Source organism: Erigeron canadensis, chromosome 7 (assembly GCF_010389155.1).
Source record: "Erigeron canadensis isolate Cc75 chromosome 7, C_canadensis_v1, whole genome shotgun sequence".
Classification (NCBI taxonomy): domain Eukaryota; kingdom Viridiplantae; phylum Streptophyta; class Magnoliopsida; order Asterales; family Asteraceae; genus Erigeron; species Erigeron canadensis.
In genome coordinates this window covers 35,498,378-35,520,100 of record NC_057767.1, presented here as the reverse complement: position 1 = coordinate 35,520,100, position 21,723 = coordinate 35,498,378, and the positions used below count along the sequence as shown (strand labels likewise).

General features: G+C 32.1%; 3 protein-coding genes and 1 pseudogene across 3 annotated transcripts; all 4 read right to left on the bottom strand.

The window, feature by feature from the left end:
* Positions 1–476: 476 nt before the first annotated feature.
* Positions 477–1,035, bottom strand: LOC122607976 (annotated as a pseudogene).
* A 1,167-nt stretch (positions 1,036–2,202) lies between these two features.
* On the bottom strand, positions 2,203–4,157 carry LOC122609417. The gene is made up of 2 exons (XM_043782462.1): positions 2,983–4,157; positions 2,203–2,899 (listed from the first exon to the last, which is right to left on the bottom strand). Exons 1-2 carry the CDS (start codon positions 4,155–4,157, stop codon positions 2,203–2,205), a joined length of 1,872 nt encoding a protein of 623 aa, XP_043638397.1.
* Positions 4,158–6,626: 2,469 nt separating this feature from the next.
* Positions 6,627–8,024, bottom strand: LOC122609416 (protein VAPYRIN-LIKE-like). The gene has a single exon (XM_043782460.1). The coding sequence runs from the start codon at positions 8,022–8,024 to the stop codon at positions 6,627–6,629; it is 1,398 nt and encodes a 465-aa protein (XP_043638395.1).
* Positions 8,025–14,377: 6,353 nt separating this feature from the next.
* LOC122607566 (gibberellin receptor GID1B-like) lies at positions 14,378–17,206 on the bottom strand. Its single transcript, XM_043780572.1, has 2 exons — positions 16,770–17,206; positions 14,378–16,037 (listed from the first exon to the last, which is right to left on the bottom strand). Exons 1-2 carry the CDS (start codon positions 16,806–16,808, stop codon positions 15,024–15,026), a joined length of 1,053 nt encoding a protein of 350 aa, XP_043636507.1. The 5' UTR covers positions 16,809–17,206; the 3' UTR covers positions 14,378–15,023.
* Positions 17,207–21,723: the final 4,517 nt, after the last annotated feature.

Genomic DNA, 21,723 nt, shown 5'->3' with positions numbered 1-21,723 from the left:
GATTTTATTCAAAATAATAAGTGAAGAATGAGAACAAATAAAAGAATTTATTCTTTATGTATTCATATATAGCTTTATACGAGTACTTTTGTTTTGATTAATTTGTATATAGTTTGTTTCTTTTTTTTTCCTCGAACTAGATATTAAAGAGTTGAAAACACCACCAACAAAAGTAAATTTGTAAACTCATACGCTTACACTCAACCCACTTTATAAAGTAAATTATCGATCTTTGTACTAGTACTTGATCAAAAGTATAGAATAATCTCTCATATTTTGTTTTTAACTCTCATCATGATTATTCATTTTAATTTCTACTAGTCACCAAATAATATATGACGAAAATTAGCACCATTAGCAATAGTAACCGTTTTTCATTTCATTAAACTTATTACTTACAGAAAATCAGAAAAAAGCTACGACATCTTTCACATAACATATTAACAAAAACAAACAAGTAACACAATAAGACCACCCTAAAACTCCTGAGAAGCCGACTCGACAACATCCTTATTGTCTTTCCCTTTCTTGCTCGGCAACAACGTCGGATGAATCTTAGGCAACACACCGCCATTAGCAATCGTCACCATCCCCAACAGCTTGCCCAACTCCTCGTCGTTCCTAACCGCCAACTGAATATGCCTCGGAATAATCCTGCTTTTTTTGTTGTCCCTAGCCGCATTTCCAGCAAGCTCCAAAACCTTTTTAAACCAGAAACAAACAACAATGTTAATTAATAATATTTGCTACAAATATATATATATATATATATATATATATATATTTTAAATAAGAATTTATTAATTACCTTGGTTGCAAGGTATTCTACCTCGGCTGCAAGGTATTCTAAGACGGCTGAGAGGTAAACCAGGCACCCAGAACTACACGTTTAGCATAACGGTCGGTTCTAAGGTACCTAGAGACACGACCAACGGGGAATTGGAGACCGGCTTTTGAAGATCGAGAGACAGATTTTGTGGATTTAGGTTTGCCTCTTCCTAATGAGGTTTTTAATTGTGTTTTTGTTGAATCCATTTTTTGATGTATTTTGGGAGGAGGGAGAATATGTGATTTTGAATTGAAATGAAAACTGAAAGTGGGTTTGTTTTTATAGTGTGGAGATCGGGAACAAGAAAGGGGTTGATTGGTGGGATAAGGTTCTCAAGGATTGCTAGCATGGCAGTTTTTGTTTTTTTTTACAGTAATTCTTGAGTTTTTTGCCAAATTGGTGTAATGAAAAATTTTATTTACCAAATTAGTATGGTTTTAAAAATATTTACCATTTTAGTATAAAACTCAATTAATCATCATATTTAATTATCTATTATATATAAAAACAAACAAAACATCTATTATATGTAAAAACAAACAAAACAAAGACTTGCTAACTCCTATTCCAATTGTTATTTTATTTTAATATAGACCATTCCAATCACTCTTATTTCTCTTCCAATATAGATGAGTATGAATGTAATACAAAAAGTAAAACTACTAAAAAAGAGTACAAGACAAACCTAGAAAGAGATAGTATGGGTCTGCACTAGAAACCATATATGAGTCTGCAGAACATGATTTAAGAAAAACCATGATATGGGTTTGCAGAAATATACATACAACATTAGACAAAAAGCAATGGTCCCCTCATGTACTTGTAACTAAGTTATGACCATATCATCACCAAAACTTTTTCACAAGATGCAGAATACATACCTGCGCATTAAATTACAAGAACTGCAACACAAATTTTCCAAAATAACAATATTGATACATCAGAATCTAGTACTCCACCAAACAAAAACTACTACTTAAACATAATCTTGCAGCAACAGCAGAATATCGATCTTGTATAAAAGTGACCATAGCCAATGACCATAACATTGATCTTGCAAAAACAGCAAAATATGCTAACCACGAATCCAATAGGAGTACATTAAAAAGACTAAAACAAAATGCAAAAATATCAATGACAAATAAACATCAAATATATTGTCAAAATACCTCAACCCACTAAGCATTCACCTTTTTAGGCTTAGATTTACATGTTGCTCGATTGTGACCACGTTCTCCACAGATTCCACAATTGGTCGACTTTTTTCCTTCTTTGATGTCCATTCCATTTCGTAACCTTGTTGATCGAGGGCGGCCCCTTTTATCTCGTTTTAGTTCGGAATTGGGAAGTAATGCTATATTTGGTGCTTGTGGCTAGTACGCTTCATGAGGAATTGGAGAAAACTCTGATGACCAAGTTGCACAATAATTTATAATTGAGTAACACTCATGAACATATTGCCACGGGTTCAACGAAAGTTTAGCACATGCACTCAAAACATGAGAACACGGATACTTATATATATCCCATTTGCCACATGTGCAGCTTCGTAATTCTAGATTAACTACCTGGATGTTTTTTCCCCTTTGAGTTATCACCTCAAATACTCCTTTTTGTCGATCAAATGATCTCAATGAATGTGCACTAGCCTTTGACATTAAAGCGGTTTGTCTTGCTGTAACATGAGGAGTATATATATCTCCATTGGCTTGAGCACTAGACCCCAAAGGACGTCTCACCTCAAAATAATGAACCAATCTATAAAATGTAAGTTGAACACATGTTGTGATTGGTAAAAAACGAGCACCTTTAAGTACACTATTGAAAATCTCCGACAAATTTGTAGTGAGCAACCAATTTCGTTTCCCTCCATCATATGCAAGTGTCCATTTATCACGTGGATGTCCCTCAAGCCATTGACGTGCTTGTGGGTTTATTGTTCCAATTTCTTCCATAATAGAATTGAACTTACGAATTTGATTCTGACTACCAGCCCGGTAAGCTAAAGTCTTTAGCTGTGAGTTGCGAAACTTATCATTAAAGTTGTTGATGAAATGCCTTAAGCAATACCTGTGATAAAAATTATATTTATACTGTTAAAAAAAATTAATGTTCGACAATAATATCTATAGACGATAAGCTAATAATATCACCTGTGATAACCACGAGGCTCTAACCAAGGAGATCCTTTCTCATTAACAGCCTTCAAGATTCCAGGGTGACGATCGGATATTAGGCAGATCCCGTCAACATCTTTCACCACATGTCTCTTGATATGTGAAAGAAACCAATTCGAGCTAGCGAAAGATTCATTCTCAACGATAGCAAAAGCAAGTGGTAAAATTTGATTGTTACCATCAACTCCCATTACAATCATCATTTTACCTTTATACTTTCCATACAAATGTGTGCCATCAATGCTAATCACCAGGCGACAATGCTTAAAGCCTTTAATAGAAGGATCAAATGCCCAGAAAATACGTCTAAATTCCACTTGATCTGACCCTCTCTTCCAACACACACCATTCAACAATGGTACCAGGATTGAACGTTGTAACGCCATCAAAAACTTAGGTAAAATATTGTATGATTCATCCCAATCCCCAAAGACGTGTTCAATAGCCTTCTGTTTTCCTACCCACACCTTCTTGTATGTAGGAGTATACCCTAGCTTGTCAATTATTTCAACTCTTAGAACAGTAATACTAGTAGAAGGTTCTGCTTTAATAAGGTGTTGAATCTCTTGAGCAATCACGCTTGAGTCTAGGTTTGGATGGTCTTGGCTAATCTTATAATGTAAACAAGTGTGTGGACCAGTATACTTTGAGATTTCAAATAATCCACTACGTTCACGTTTACTTCCACGAAGTGTCCATTTGCAACCTTGTTCACGTAGCTTACATCTTATAGACCAAATGGTTGGTCGTGACTCAACAACCTCAAAATGTTTATGAGTTTTGATAAAATAGAGCTTAATAGCTCTAATAAATTCTTCTTTGTTATTGAAAGAATCTTTTCCCAACTCAAGAGCAAAATCATTCTTACTTTTAGAATATGACTTCAACCAATTGTTATCAGCATGCAAACTTTTTTCATCAAAGTTGGTGTAAATTGAAGGTATTTCAATGTTACAATCTACTGCTTTATCTTTTTCTCTTTGTGTTTCACTTTCATCTTCTATTCCATCTTCCTCAAAAACATGTTCCATATTAATTTCTTCTTCTATAATATTATTATCATCATTGTTCACAACGGCAGTACGAGATATAATATCGAAATCTTCATTTTGAGTCATGTGAGAGACCACATTCAATTGGTTCATATTCATTGTGCTAAGAGTAACTAAAAACAAAAGGGGGCGATTATAGACCAAAAACCCGAAAATCACAACAAAGAGAGGCAAGCAGCAAAAACCAAATTAATGTTTAAATTAACCTAGACCAGCAAAAACAGATTGATATGATCTTGAGATGAAAGCGATGGCAGAGAGGGGCCTTGTAGAGAGAGATGATGGTAGATGATCTTTAGTTTGATAATAATAGGGTTTAAAGAAGAACAAGATGGAAGAAGATAAAGAGTCGTGAGTTTTTCTCATCAGGGATTCTTTTTTATTTTTATATATAATAAATATTAAATATAATATTTAATTAAGTTTTATACTAAAATGGTAAATATTTTTGAAACTATACTAATTTGGTAAATAAAATTTTCCATTACACCAATTTGGCAAAAAACTCGTAATTCTTGTTCTTGATTTTTGTTTAGATTTTTCTCGATTGCCAACGTGGACGTGCTAATATAATTATGTGTTTTGGGCCAGAGCAGGTCATGGGTTGGACAATAACTAAACTTTCAGCCCATTTGATTCTTTAACTTTATAAATGGGTTTGTTTCATTGTTTGTGTTGTACACTTTAGTTTACAGCTAAGGTTAAAAACTTAAAATAAAGTGGCTTTAGTTAGGGATTATGATTATAATGTACTGTATTATATTAAATAATAATAATTAATTTTATTCAGTTTATAACTTTATATATAACTGATAGTCACTATATATATATATATATATATATAACAAAAAACATAGTTATAATTAAAAAGATTTCCAATATCCACCCCAAAGCTTGATGCAAAACCTCTTGAATGGAAAATATCCTTTAAACCACTAAACTAATGCTCTTTAAGTTATAATTAACGTGTATAAAAAACTAGATGGGTACCCGTGTAATGCGGCGGTACTTTTGAAAAGGTGATGGTTAAATGTGCCGGTACCTTTTTGCAGTTAAACAGAGAGAGCGAGGGAGAGATGAAACCAATCTTTTTGTAGGTTGATGTTGATTGTCGTCGAGATGAAACTAATTTTTATATTAGGGTTCAGGCGAGAGCAAGAGAGAAGGAGATTAGGGATAGACGTTGAGAAATAGATGGAAGGGTAGTACAGGAAAATCACTTAAAAGAGTGGAAGGAATATTTATTTGTAGAAGGGTATAATAGGTATTTCAAAGGTAGAATGATTGAAAAAAATAGGTAGTTTGCTTTTATATGGAGTATAGATAGATATAGATATAGATAGATAGATAGATAGATTATACTATCTTTATCAAAATTTCACTTTCTATTTCAAAAGGTTATCCTTTATAATAGTTGTTCACCACCTTAATTTAACAAGACCCTTTAATTTAATTAGCTGTTCATACATAAATCTTAATATATACTATAAGACAGTTAATTAATGACTTATTAACTAATCAAATTGTTTAATTTCATCAAATTGACTATCGCTTATGTCATCATTTAAATTAACTATAAATAAAAAATCCTAATAATCATTATCCAAATATATTATTATATTAGTATTTATATTAATTTGTAGAAAAAATCTCATTAATTTATACCTTTTTTTTGTTTTTTTAACAATAATTTACGTTTTTTAGCCCTAAATACTTAATTTATATATATATTTAGCCATCAACTTGAGATAATTTTTTAAAAAGTTTAAAAAAGTATTTATATTTAATTTTCTAAAGTTACAATTGTTACTAAATCAAGAGTCCTATGTGTTATCAAAATTTATGAAAACAATCCTAATTGTTATCTAATTATCATACGACAAGTGATTGAAATAAACATGTTCGTGTTATAGGTTAACATCATGATCAAATACATATACTTGAATGTCAAGTATAAGATCACAATTGTTTTTATATTTTAATTTTTAATTATCTTTCATAATAATATCACATTATTAGTACAACTGGTTTTAAGAATTCCATGATAGATAAATTACTATAGTATGTGCCTTGTGGTATCACTACGACAAATAAATTCATCAATATGTCTCAGCTAATAATGACAGAACCTGTGATTATTGTACTATAACTTGCAAAATATAACACTTAGAACCGTATATATTCAAAATTATAAGCTTTTATGAATTAAATGTATAAAATCTAATATTAATAATATTGTAAATTTCGTGTCCAGTATTGAAAACGGGTCTAAAATTTAGTTAAAAATATAAAGAAAAACATTGGACGCATTTCAACACAATTAATGCTATGACAAATCAATTCTGTATAGGCAAATTAAGTGTAAAAAGTTAACTCATATCAAGCTATAGATGTATTGGCAGATATGTTAGAAGACATTCGATACACAACCTAGCTTAAACTCAATTAGAAAGCTGTTCAAACTATATATATTCACATTTTCATTTTTCTTACAATCAATATTGGGTTTATGATTATTGATCCTAACATACATCGATACCGATTCTAAGTGACAAAAAAAAACACTCTTTAGCATAGCGGAGCAACGAGCGAATGCTGAGTACTCTTACCCGAATCCATATCAAAAACCATATGACCAATAAGAGATTTTGTGTTAGCTCGGGCTCCTCCAGCTACTAATAGCAAGGCTACTTGAGCATGACCCGAGTCTATAGCTCTATGCAGAGCTGGGCACCCGGTGTCATCCACCAAGTCGACCCGGGCACCATTGTCTAACAAAGCTTGCACACTTTCAACCCGACCTTTAAAAGCTGCTCTATGTAAAGCCGTCCATCCATTTTGGTCTTTCCCATTCACATTCGCACCTTCGGCTAAGCACTTCTTTAGTCCATTAACATCGTTGATAGTCGCGGCTCTAAGCAAAACATCCCCCAAATACAACATGTCATATAATTCCATATGATCATTTTCGTATGCAAGAGCGATCGCTGTCTTTCCCTCTTTTGTCAATGCGTACTTAACATAAGAACACGAGTTTAACAAAAACTCGACGGCTAATACGTGCCCCTCGCTAGATGCAAAATGAAGCGGGGTCCACCCGTTGTCGTCAACAATGGCAGGGTCACTCCCTAATGTAACTAGAAAATCAATGGCTTCGATGTAACCATGCTTTGATGCTATATGTAGAGGTGTTTGGCCTCGAGAATCGATAGAGTTTATATCGATATCTAAATAACTCATACACAACAATTCCATTATATCAACAGAGTTCATAGAAGCTGCATCATGTAAAAACCGGTCCAACGAATGGTCAACCATGAACGTTGACTCGACTATGGCCCGAACCACATCCACATTTCCTGACCGTATGGCTAATGACATCATTGATTCTCCGGTTTTGCTCCTGTGGTTTACATTGGCCCCATTATTTTTTAAAAATGTAACAAAGTGAGAGTTCCCAGCCAAAACAGCCGATTTCAGCAACGAAATAAGGCTAGACTCGTTGCAAAAGGGAACGGATTTTGTTAAAAAAAACATGGTATCAACGGTTTTGGAATGTCGAGATGAGAGGAGAAACTCGACAACTTGGGGCCCGACAAACGAGACAGGGATTGTGGCATCTTTGAAGATATGTGGCCCACGTTTTGAAAATACGAGCCGGAGACTTTCCTGGTCTGTTTTTCGGGTCAACAACATCGATGACTGGACAAGAACGTTGGCAGTAGGGACCGAAAGTGGTGGGTGGTCTAATGGTTGAGATAAAAGAGTGTAGGACATAGTACCTAAAGGTGGGATAACCGAAAACGGATGGGTGAAAGAGAGCAGAGCCGGGCTCGTTGTATCAAGAAAAACCACGACGGGCATGGTGTGCATCAAGTTGGTTAACTCAAAAGTGGTGCGACACTTTTGGTCTCTAGTGAACACGAGGCTCAAGTCCTTCACATTTGGCTTAACCAATCGATCCATGGTCTTCTTCGGTTGGCCAAACCACGACCTCCTAATTAGCTTGAATCGATACGAAAATGACTATATATACAGGTCTAGTCTCTTTGTTACAAGTAAAAACTTAGGATAAAAATGAGTTCGAGAAATGAAGATTTTTTGATATAAATAAGAACTGCTTGATGAAATCTATCTATGAAACTATCAAGATGTACTTCATAACATACGGAATATGATGTAATCAAGACTTGGTTATTGTTTGACCCTACCAACACGTTAATTCTATTGGTTAGACATACATATATATTATTATAGTTACAATAATATAAGGACTATTTTGAATGGCATCAATAAGTTAAGCAGCCAAGGCATCTTTATATTTGACATTTCTTGAAAGATAGGCAATTTCTGAAATAATATTATGGAATAGAATTAGCACTACTTAGTTTTACTTGGTCTGAAAAGTAAGAAATACAAGTAAGCAAACCATTGACAAATTCTCATTTCACACTATTGATGTTTCTACTATACTTACTACTATACAAAAATGACAATCAATAACCATTTCCTATTGATGAAAGACACAAGTATATAATAACTTGACACTTTAGAGAAAAATATATACGAAGCTATCGATTTGGGCTATAAATTAAAGCGAATATATTGATGTTGTGTGAAAGGTGTGATCAGAGCGATTTGGTTACCACAAATGGGTCATATAAATTATAGCTCGTGTTTGCCTGTGGCGAATGCTCATTAGACTTTTTCTGTGAGTTGTGACACTACCCAAATTAAAAGTTATGACTGTTTAAGTTAGATATGATATCTCAATTGTTTACAAATTACAACGTTATATGTATAACAGTGTAAGTTCGTGAGTTGAGTTAATTGTTCGATCTTCTTCATGACTATTGCTGATAGCTTTTAACTTCATCGACTATATAACGATAATTTGCAAAATCAAAGTTAATTGGGAAATGAATGGACTTCATTGAGAAGATTAAGAAAGATAGGTTATAGTTTAAAACAAATTGTTTCGGTAATACACGACAGCATATAGATGATAGATCCGTACTAACTACCAAGCATAAACTATTGGTCTTCATTTTAATAAAACACATATTAAAATTCTTTCTACTAAACTAATAATTTCGATCAATTTAACCAAGAAAAGCCAAAAGCACACAAGAGAACAAGTCCAACTTTGGCAACATAACGCACATTTTTATTCTGCCACAACAATGACACTTTGATGATTGGATTAGAGAGTAACATGATTGGTTATCTAAACTTGTACTTTTTTATGATGTGAAATATCTGCGAATGTCGAGAACATATGTTTGTTTAATTTGATACGTTCGATAGAGCCTTTAGACTAGCTAATCTTTATTTAAACCCTTGAGGAAGAAAATGCTATCAGTAAAAAACTAGAACCTAAAACGGGTAAAACTCCCTCATGTCCCATCATAAGGCAAATCAATGACCAACACACCTGAAGTTTTAGTCACATAAACAAATACGAGTGTTACAATTTAGAAAGAAACAAAATAAACTTGGTTAATTTAATATAATTGCAAGTTTACAGCTTTCATAAACCATTCATTATATGCTAAGTAGAATATTTGTATAGCAATTACATAAAACAAACAAACAACTAGCCGTATATATAGCTATTAGCTAGCAACCTAGCAAGGCAACCGATTAAAAGTGGAAGATTATATGCAAACATTTGCTACATAACAAGGGACAAGGCTATAGTTCTTACATATTGAATTCATAGATGTATACAATCCTCTTAAGATTTAACAATAGAGTTGTGTCGTCGAGTTTCTTATTTCTTTATGATGGTTAGTAAAGAAATAAGATAAATGAATATAGATTAAACAGATTCTAAATAAACTCTGTATCATTAGTTATTTAACTGATATGTCCAATAGACTTTTTTCTTTTTTCTTTTTTTTTTTTTTTGAATGGCATTGAAATTTTATAAATAAAGATGCTAGCACAAAAATATCCATACAATACGATCCAAAACATAAAGTGAAGTCCACCACAACTATGTGAGAGACAAACACGTAAAATAACTATTACTACTGGGATAAACAATGAGATCCCAATAATATGAGGGGGAAAAAACAACCTCCCATGAGCTAAATTGAACACTCGTTGCTTGTGACCACAAATGCATAGAGATCTAACCGACATTTGTTTCAAATCCATTGTTCTTTAAGCCACTCAGTAAAAAAAATGCTTTCTTTCTCGGTACCCGGTATACTCCAAAGCTTGAGATCGATAGGAAGGAATCGATCCATTTATGTAACTGAATGAGGGAGAACGTGAATCGATCCATTTATGTTCGATAGACTTATCTATACTATATTATAAAGCAGATTCTCCTGTCTAAAATTTTAAGTTTCAATATTTACTTCTCCAAAATGTCCCTTTTATCAATTTTATATTACCAAACACCATTTCTCTCTTCTCAAATCTCAACCAATCATCTTTTTCTCTCTCTCCTCCATAAATCATTTACTCCTCTAATTCATTCAAAATCTTTTATCTCACAAGCCGTACATCGATAAATTATAAAAATTATATGGGTGTTCTTAAAACTTCATGCTCTTTCATTAGAGATGTCATTCGATATTCTTTCGATGAATTTTTAAATCCGAGGGCGAAACCCGTACGGTTAAGACCTTTGGCTATCATACTTTATGACCTATCATCCCACCATCTCACCGTCGCAACGCACGGGTGCTTACTCTCGCAATTAAAAAGAGAAATACAAGTATATTACCATATTCACCATCTATCTTTCCTTTCTTTCGTCACTACCACCACTCACCACGATACAAAGTTGGTTTCTCACGAGAGTCTAATGTCATTACTTTTTTAGGCTTCCTATATCTTTGTCTAAAATTTTAAAAAACAATCCACTGTTGCTCATCATGCGAGCATATAATTCCAATAGTTATTTTACACATATATGTATGTATAGATTTTAGATCATTACATGTTTTTTTTTTCTCAAAGTGTCCCATATAAAGATTATAAGTATGGCAAAACTAATGATTGATACTGAAATTTAATCCGAAAATGTGTGAATGAATAAAGAACGAATGTGTCTTCATTTAACGTCTTAATCAACCTAAAAGAACAAGAATACAGCTAAGCCATAAAGTGACAATTTCATAATACGACAGAGGAAAGGGCCTATACAAAACACACTATAGTACTACTTCATTTAACACAATCAACAAAATAATTGAGAAATAACATTTATACCAAGTCAAAAATAAGTATACCAATAAAAATAATTATTAAAGCGCCTAACCGTATGTCCGTATCATATACGGGTGAGTTCTTCCCACGAAACACATGTTAACAATAAATTAAATGACGTCAAATTTTAAATGAAATATTATTTGTTTCAAAATTGTAAATTTTGGACTTCATTAATGAATAAATGGACTTCATTAATGAATAAATGTTTTATTTATAATGTTTACAAAATATATGATACACATATTCGAAATATCCATTCAAAAATATAGTATTGCCTATGAAATGAAATATAATAAGTATGGCATGTATGATTCTAAAGTTTGTATGCTATGAAAGAAATAATCAATAAATGAAAGATAAAAACAATTAGGATCGGTAAATAAAACATAAATGAATAAATAAAAAGAGGCTAATGAATACAATGTTTGGTTATATTGCAAATTCACTTTATAGTTCTAAAATTCAAATGGGTCAAAATACGTTGGTATAGGAATAATTAGTTAAACGGAATTAGAATATAATGATATGTGACTATAAAACATATCATTTTTTAAGAAAATATTATGAGTCTTGATAACTTGTGTTTAAAAGATATAAGATAAGAGAATTTTTTTTGTTTCAAAAAAACTGACAACATATCTGAAATCGATGTGACCACCTCGAGTTCAAATCCTAGTAATACCTTAATAGGTTTGCTCTCTTATATCATGGATAGGTATAACATTATAAAGATCTCATCTCCAAAATGTCTTGGCGAGATTTGCAAAAAAAACACAAGTTAACAAAACTCAAATTCTGAATCAAACATCTTTAGACCGAAACCAATGTCGCCACAATGGAAACCTAATTACCATTGTATAATCCAATCGACACCAATTACTTCTTTTAGTTAGATTAGTCCCAAAGCAAATTGTGAACGCATAATATACGTAAAGCAAATTCTATGCACAAAATATATACTTGAATTTATCAAAACAAATTTATGAAAAATAAAAGTATCGAAATTTTTATCCCCCCAAATTCGGCTTATAACAGGATGAAAACCAAACAAGGATTCGGATTTTAAGACTATACATAATAGACAACCGAACCAATACATAGTTGATTTGTTATTTGTCTTTCTTTTGTTTTAACCTTCTGGGTTCTTATTTGTTTCTTGGATTTTGTCGATACGGAACCAAGTCTTATGCTCACTATCTCGTCGTCATAAGTAAAAACACGAAACAGGTTTGAAAGACGACACCTTATATAAATATTCCAAAACTTTTGTCGATAAAACGTTTAACTTAGATTAGTTAAAACGTATCCAAACATTTTCTTGGTGACTGCGTCTTTGTTAGATAACTTGTTTATAACCGTCGTTAGCATTTTTCGATCACTTTTGATAAAGACAATGTCGTAACATTGTGAAAAGTTCAAATATAAGAGTTAAAACAATATCGTGTCTTCTAGTCTACATTTACTATTTGACTTGATCAAATTTGTAATTTACAGTGTGTGTCTTTTCTATCAAATTATGTAATGACTTTATTGTCACTACAAGTAAAATTAGTTATATAATAACTCCAATGGAGGTTTATAGACAAGAGTTTGTGGTGAAGTGGCATTTCAAGTGGATGTATATGCTATAAAGTTTTCACTCTATATGCAAGTTCATGTCAAAATATAGAAGTCCATAGAAAATTCTTGAAAGTTCGTGTACATAAAGTATAAAGTAACAAGAAAAGAAAAAAATGTACTCTCACCATGATTTATTTAGTTTGTATGGTATGGACAATGAGAGTTTTATAGGATGGATGGGTAAGTTTATAGATTGTGGTAATTTAAATATGGGGAATGATATATCTACAATAATTATTTACAATCTACAATAATGTGTGTTTTACGTAGTTGTAAACTGCACAGTAAAACATGTACATTTGTTATAGATGGCTAATACGTGTTGTAGATTCATCACTTCCCTTTAAAGACCTTTTACATTAAATCCATAAAACCGAACCTTTTATAATTAGAAAACATATATAAAACTATTAGACAATATAAGTAGATAATGTTAAGATTCCTTCAAGTAAATTTTTTCAATTGGTATGTTTAACTCATTTAAACACTTCAAAGTTCAAACATTGATTAATGATTCACCAACAATTATTTTATTTTTTTCACAAAATTTCATTTAAGAGAACCGATTTTAAAAGTTGAAAGGGCCTTTTGTGAAAAGGATTATAAAAAACAAATAGATGTTGCAAATTTGGTGGTTTCCAAAAGGGGGCCCTAGCCTAGGTTGCATCCAAAGCTCCTAACCACAAGTGGCAACACTTTTGATTTTCCATTGGAATTGACACAAAGCCAAATCTTGCTTCCCATTGTTAGTTGCAATTATCCCAAACTTCCAAAACAAAACTTATTGAATATAAAGAAGCAATCACTCACTCACAATAGTTGAACTATATACCAAACGATTTTAAAGAAATGGAGAGAAAAAGAAATGCATGATTTGGACTTTTGTACCCATGTCCAATCATTTCTTTTCTCAAATTCTTATGTCTTTTTTTTCTTTTTCTTGATGCTTTTATTCCAATTTTTAATGGTCCACAAACACACCACACTTGGACAAACGAACAATCGTTTCGTATATACCTTTCCCTTTTGCATTTTAGAAGCCAAAATATCATGTGAAAAAAGTTCAAGCAATCAAGGTTGATGTTTTGTTGAAATCCTAGTGCTTTGTTTTCCCCTAGTCAAACAATAACTATTGTAGAGAAATCTCTCACCAACGATGAAAACGTTGTTAGGTTTGTTTGATATAACTTTAAGCATAATATTGGTGCATTGATTACTGATTTTAAAGAAAACGAAAGAACCATATACCAAAATTAAGCATGCGTCCTATAATCGAAATTTCAAACTATGGAAAATCATTGTAAGAAAACTTTTGCTATAAGTTGGAACCTATTTCATGAAAGGAAATACTAATGTCCTTCGATATCATACACGAACCAAAAGAGGAAAACATGCCAAAATAAAGAAAACTAGAGATCAAGTGTCATAAAACATAAAAGAAGCACACACAAAAGAAGTTTTAGACTTGATAGTTGAAAACCAAACAAACCTTTATATACTTGTACTAGATCAATTAACAAAAGTATATATAAGAACAATAATAGTAGTCATAGTAAATATTACAAGGTTTTTCACAACAATAAAACATCCATGGATACTTTCTTCCCTTCAAGCATCCATGTGTTCTTCTGAAGTTAGCTTCAGCAACAATGATCACCTCTCCTGATTAGATCACATTCACAAGGGATTCTAGCCGACAACCCCTCTCTAAAGAGACCGATAACTTGCGTCAACTTACAATATAAAAGCCTTTCCGGAGAGACTTTCGGCAACAATGATCATGTTTCATGATTTGATCAATTCAGAAAGGATTCTACCTATAGCTCGGGCATAATCCTTCTCTAAACCCCGATAACATAGATGAAATGACGATATTACCCCTGACGAAGAGACCCCCCTCTGTCGTCACAAGTTATCAAATCCATAACAAAGTACACAAAATCCATATATAACTACACAGAGGGAGAACAAAAAACACAAAGGAAGCAAAGAGACTAATAGTAGTAGTAATAGTGGTAAAAATATGTCAAAAGCTTGTGTTATGTATGGCTTCTTCTGTAGTTGAAAGTTAAGTCTTTTTTTTTTTTCGGGTTTTCTCAGCTATGAACAAAGGGTTAATTAAGAGCTCACAAAGCTTTTGATCTCGTCCATTAACGTGTAGAAATGCTCGTTATTTGGCAAGAAATAGAACCCGATTGTGGCCTTTTCCAAAAACAATAGCTTCACATCTTGTCCTGCTTTTTCGAGTCCTTCAACATATGCCAATTGCCAATCTTGAACAAGATCAAATCCGGCTACAACAACCAAACTCTTTGGAAAATTGACCTCGTTAAGACTAACCCCACGTGGCCCGAATATGTTACAAGCCGGATGATCGCGATCTTCCCCTTCGGGCAAAAAAGCTCTCCAATACCAATCCCTATCTTGAACCCTAACAAAATATTTCCCATCTAATCTCTTTTCGGATTCTTTCCTTTCTTCACCGCCAAATAAAGGATGCAACAATATGTTCCCGAGCACCTCGACCCCCTCTTGGGCCGCCCGTAGGGCCACATGGTGTGCGATATTTCCACCGGAACTATCACCGGCTAAATAAACATGAACTTTACTCTCTTTAGGACTTTTGCCACTTATAAGCCATGATTTAGAATGAACCCATTTCAAAGCTTCCCAACCATCCTCATAAGCACACGGATACCGATGCTCCGGTGACCGCCGATAATTAACCGACACCACAACCCCTTTAATAAGGCCCGTTAACCGTCTACAAAACGTGTCGTAAATCGCACTATTCGCGGACGAATGAGTGAAACTTCCCCCATGAAAAAAGATTATAACTGGGACTATTTCAGTTGTGCTTAAAGGGTTTTCGAGTTCCAAGATTCCGGCACCAGGTTGCCGGTTAAATTCATTTTCCGGTGAGACACATCTATAAATCCTGTTGACCAAATTCGTTGTTCGGTCAACGACATCAAATGAGTACACACCATCCACCGGGATAGTATTGGCGGCCACTTTCCGGTCAAGAAACTCGGCTAATTCACGGTTGAAAGTGCCGTCCGGTCGCCGGAGCATATTGTAAGCTAATTTGAAGTTGGAAATTAGGATCCATGTATGCAAAGGAACCACTTTCTATTAACAGAAAAAATGAACAAAAATTAATATTATTCTTTTTTGATTAAATAAATATAAATTGGAGATATGTTTTCAGAAGAACATCTAACATCTGTCCACTCCAGATTGATCAAAATACAAAAGGCTAATAACAATTATTTATTTTAAAAAAGAATAAAAACACAAAATTTGATGACAAAAAGCAAAAATCAAGAAAACCATTGTGAATCATGAGAGAATAAAAAAGCACAGATTTTTTTGGTCCAAAATTAAAGAAAAACATACCCCAGAAAACTTAATCAAAAATATTACAAAAAGTGGTAAATCTTTAAATAACACAAAACCCATCAAAGAAAATGGGAAATTTAGTAATTGGTAATAAACAAATGTCAAAAATAAATAATTAAACTTTATTTGATTCCTAAATTTATAAAGAAATAAAAAAACATAAATAAATCAAGTTCACTTACCAAATTTAACCATGAAAAATCACAATAAACTAAACATACAAAGGGAAATTTAATGATAAAAAAAATTGTACTACATGAGAAATATATAAAGAAAAACACACTCCAAAATCAAAGATAAAGAAAGCCCAGATGAAAATCAAGTAAAATTTACCAAATTAAACAACTAAATATTTAAAAAATTATATAACTATTTTGGTAAGAAAAAGACAAAAATAAAAGAAAGCAGAACAGAGAAGACAGAGATCAATAAGTAGAGATAGAAAGAAAGAAAGAAGAATACCTTGGCTTCATTTGCATTAATTTCATTACTACCAGCCATAAATCTTTCAGGATTCAAACTTTTTCACAAGAAAAGATTGGTAATTTATATTTCTAATAAAAAAAAGTTATTTACTTTTTTTTTTACAAGATCTTGAAGAAGAAGATGGGTATTTGACCATACATAACTGATCTATATTTTTTTTTTCTGGGTTGTTTTTTTTTAAGAAGAGACACTTGTCTGATGTAAAAAAAGAAAAAAACCCAGATGAGAAAAATAATTTGGATTTGAAGGTTAGTGTGTGTGTGAAAGAGAGTGTTCTTGTGTGTGTGTTTTTCTTGCTAGTTTGAGGAAGTGGTAGAGGGAAGGATGAAAAAAATTAGAAAGAGAAAGGAAAGATTTGGGAAGGTTAGTGTGTGTTTTAGGTGTAATGTGTGTGAGAGAGTTTTTTCTTTAGTTTATTAAAACAGAGTAATTTGGCTTTTTGCTGGTTTTGTATATGTAAAGTAAAAAGATATTAAAAAAAAGATTGCAAAAATATTTTCATTTCTCTTTATGAATTTGGTGAATCACCCTATATGTCGTGTACGTTATAGAACCTCTTATTTCTTTTCAAACCTTCAAGGGGGAAAAAATAATCATATTTCACCAAGGTTCGAATTGAGGTCTTGAAGTTTAAAACCCCCTACTAGTTTACGCTAAGACAAATCAATAGTTAACTCACCTATGAGAATCGACAATTTGAAATAGGTACCAAGCGTCTATTTTTCTTTATGTATATATATATATATATTTTTAACGTTCATGTCACGGGACGGCTAGCCGTTACAAGCAAGCATCGTTACAACATATTATATAACTTAATCAAACATATAAATGGTAAGACAATCAATATGTCTTCCATTTAAGGTAAGATAGTATATGTGTTTTAAATGTAATGTGTGTAACAAAAATCTTTCTCTGAGAGATACTTATTTACTCTGTTAACATAGAGAAAGTGTTTGTGAAATAAAAGACCGGTTTCAGCTTGTTTCTTGAAACTTGAGAGGTCGATAGTTATTGATATGGTTTCGTTACTTGAACCAACTCAGTTTGGTGACTGAGTTAAGTGACTAGAGGAACAAAAGGTGAAGATGACCTCATCACTAATCCAGACGTTATTAGTTTAGAAAAAAAAATCCCAAAAATGAAAAGAAAAAGTATTAAAAATAACGAAAAATCCTTCGAAAAACTATTGACAATAGTAACCATTTAGTCGTTAACGTTTGTTTACATGGATGCAAAGCTAGTATGAAAAAGCTTATGCTAGATATCACTTGTCATTCTAGTTTTGTCACTGCTAATATATCTTAATATTCCACATAAGTATGAGAAAATTTGTTATATGATATGTTTGTTAATTGTTAGACGATCCATACACCCACATATTCATGACAATTCATATATTTGTTTATGTTTTTTTAATATACTAGCTAAGCAATCCGGGTTCAACCCGGGCATTGTAATCAAAATTTTAAAACCAAAAAAATGTAAAAGAATGTATGTAATTTTTATTATCAATATATATATATTATAACTTGATATGAAGATAGTGAACCGACTAACACAATGATACGTAAAATAAGAGTACCTGTTGCGTTAACAAAGTATAAAAAGACATTTCATAATATTTTATAGAAAAAATTAATATTTATTTGTTTCAAATAAAAGATTAGGAATTTTAAATAAGCATTAAGTGAAAAAAAAAAATTTTCTCAAAGATGACATAAATGAAAGAAAAAACTTTTTAAAAAATGTGTGATCATGACACATCATAATCTTTCTAAAAATACTTTTGAAAAACAATTTTTTTTATTATATATAAAGATTATATTACAATAACAACAACATCAGAATCTAATATATTGATATATTGATAACTATAAAACAAATTAAATTAAAATGATTTTTATAATCAAATTGTTAGATACTAAGATCTATTTCATTGAGCTCAATGAAGTAATGAACTAATATTAAACTATTAGAAGTATAAACATGATCGGGCTCCATTCAAAATCAAACAAGAGTATGAAATATAAAACCTAACAATCCAATGTGTCTCAAAATCGATAAATATGCCGATTATGTTTTTTAATACATTTTGAAGTACCCTCTAATGCTGTTAATACACATATATCTGATATTAAAGTATACTGCAACCTCAAAATGTTTTTATTCAAAATTGTTCGCAGACATTATGTTAGAATGGAAACATGGGATAAGTAAAATGGGAGAGAATGGAGAGAAAAAAAGGTTGTGAATTTTGGTTCATAAAAGCTTACAATCATATAATGACAAATGGTAACCCGCGTGCGGTCGACGCTAAGTCACGTGGCGGCAACACTTCCCTCTACACTCTTCATTATTTTTCTTTTCCACATCCAACCCAAAATTATAAAAATACAACCAATCATACACATTTTCTTTTATTATTTTCATAGTCGGACACCTAATATGTTGTCTAATGTTTCTTTCAATAAAATCGAGCCCAGGGACGTGGTTTTCGCTCAGTAATTTTAACCGTAATTTGTTTATTTTTTCTAATGTTATTTATAAGTCTCGTAATTTTCGGTTTTACCACAAACACTTTCACTGCTCGAGCTTGTATTAATCGCAAACTCTTATAAAACAGATTTCACTGTTCATAACGCTATCTTTTTTTTAGAACAGCGAAGGGCCGGACCACGGGTATCCGGACTGGATACCAAGGGCCTACTCGATCCCCTTCCCCCGTCCGTCCCACCCGGTAAATTCAACTCGCGCACCAAGAATATTGGTTAGTAACAATGCTCGAGATGAGATTCGAACATGTGACCCTTGTTACAACATCCGGGATGTCCAAACGCTATCTTTTCTTCTTCCTTTTTACGATTAAAGTGACTCGTTACTGAAATGAGATCATTGACTATATAATAAGTACTAGTTAGTTTACTGAGGTTTCAATTCCCCTCTACCAAAAAAAATAATAAGTACTAGTAGATGTGTACATAACAAATAGAGATATATTCCATAACAAATGACGTTCAAACTTTCTGATTAAAAGAGTGAAAAGGTTTGCTAAACTTTAAACCTAAAGAACGTGGATAATTTTCTAAGGCTTTAAAAATCAACAAGCGTGCCAAAACTATTTACAGATTCATATTCTCATATGGGAAATGATATTGCTACAACAAAAATTAGATATTTACAAACATGACTATATTATTCAGTTGTATTATGTGCATTACAATTTGTACATTTGTTGTAGATGGTTAAATTCTGTTGTATGAATTATGAGTAGTTTTTTTTTGTTTTTTTTCAAAAACCAAGGGGTAAAAGTGTAGTAGACATATTTCATCGACACAATTTGACAAATCGATTCCCTTACATCACATGTTTCGGCACTTGTTGGCATCGGTCCATTTCAAGCCAATCGGCACCATCTGTCCGATGGAAGTGAACGTTAGGAGCGTGCATAGTTAACGTATTTATTTGGGAATACCAAAGTTTATTTTTTATCAATTCTTTTCGGCACATCGATTCCCTTAACACCCTCATTTTTGGTACATTTTGGCACAAAATTGGTAAACATTTAAATGGCCACATGTCATGAGCTAATTAGTCCAAATTTGTTACCAAAAGTTACCAATTAACAAGTTTTATCACTACACCCTTACCCTTTGAAAAATCGAATATCTGGTGAGATATCTACGAAATTATTACAAATAAAAAACGTTATAGATTATATATCACAAATGTATCTAATAAAAACTCCATAAAATAGAAAAACGTCGTTTAATACCTTTTAACTATGCTAGATGGTCGAAAAACGCAACTCACCAAATCGATGAGTGTTGTTAATTAGTCTGTTTCCAATAAACATGGTGCATTTTGCCTACTTTTGATTTCCATAGTGCGACAAATAATGTCATCAATATTTAGTTAATAATAATGATGACATTATCATAATGTTTGAACTTGTCATATATTCACTATGATATTGGTATTTTAACAAACTCGGGAGACTTTAGTATGCTTACAAGATGTCAAGATGGTAAAGTTTAACCAATTCACGTCTAAACGTGTTATAACTAATTCATGATGAAATGTTCATTTAAAAATTAAATTTTCTGTAAAAACTAGAAAATTGACTAAAACACATTGTGATCTGAATTTAACACAATGTGTTTTAATTTGTGTTTTATAAAAACACAATGGGTTTTTATTGTGTAAACTAAAAACACATTGTGTTAAGTTTTAAATCATAGTGTGTTTTTGATAGTGTGTGAAAATCAGAAAATTGTTCAAGCACACTGTGACATGAACTTAATACAATGTGTTCTCTAAAAACACATTAAACACATTGTATTAAATTCATATCACTGTGTGTTTTTGCCAGTTTTCTAATTTTCATGAAAATTTTAATTTTCAAATGACCATAACCCCTAATTCATGTGGTAAAGATTCTTATTTATTGAGGAGAATACCAGGCTTCATATCGTGGTATTAGTTCTATGCGTTCTTGAATTAAGAAAAAAACATATAAACATTTTATATATAATATGGCTGTTTTTGGAAGTATTAAGTAGTTATGAATTTATGATATCAAATCTACACAGGGGCGTCAGTTTATTAAAAGTGGATAAGTGAGTGGGCTAATGGTCCATAATGGTCCAACCTGCATTGGTCTTTTACTTGAACTACAAAAAGGAAGCAGTAATAACTAATAAATAAAGATAGAAATAAAATAAAATAAAAAAGACAGGGCCCATGAAAACCTATAGTTCATCAAAATGAGAAGTGTCACCTTTTGGGTCTTCAATCCAACTAGTAATTGTTGTTTTGTTTGTTAAAAAACGTGAAGTGTGATTGGTTGTATACTTTGCATTAGATCCCAAGCAAGTAGATGGTGTTTGGTTATATTTAAACACGATTCGATAGTTCGATGGACATTGTC

Bases quoted from the DNA above. Each gene is read 5' to 3' on its own strand.
- LOC122609416 (XM_043782460.1), bottom strand. From the start codon at position 8,024: ATGGATCGATTGGTTAAGCCAAATGTGAAGGACTTGAGCCTCGTGTTC.
- LOC122607566 (XM_043780572.1), bottom strand. From the start codon at position 16,808: ATGGCTGGTAGTAATGAAATTAATGCAAATGAAGCCAAG. The intron at 16,038-16,769 runs GTATTCTTCTTT...TTCTGTTAATAG, and splicing joins TTAATGCAAATGAAGCCAAG to AAAGTGGTTCCTTTGCATAC.
- LOC122609417 (XM_043782462.1), bottom strand. From the start codon at position 4,157: ATGAATATGAACCAATTGAATGTGGTCTCTCACATGACTCAAAATGAA. The intron at 2,900-2,982 runs GTGATATTATTA...TTTTTATCACAG, and splicing joins GAGCCTCGTGGTTATCACAG to GTATTGCTTAAGGCATTTCA.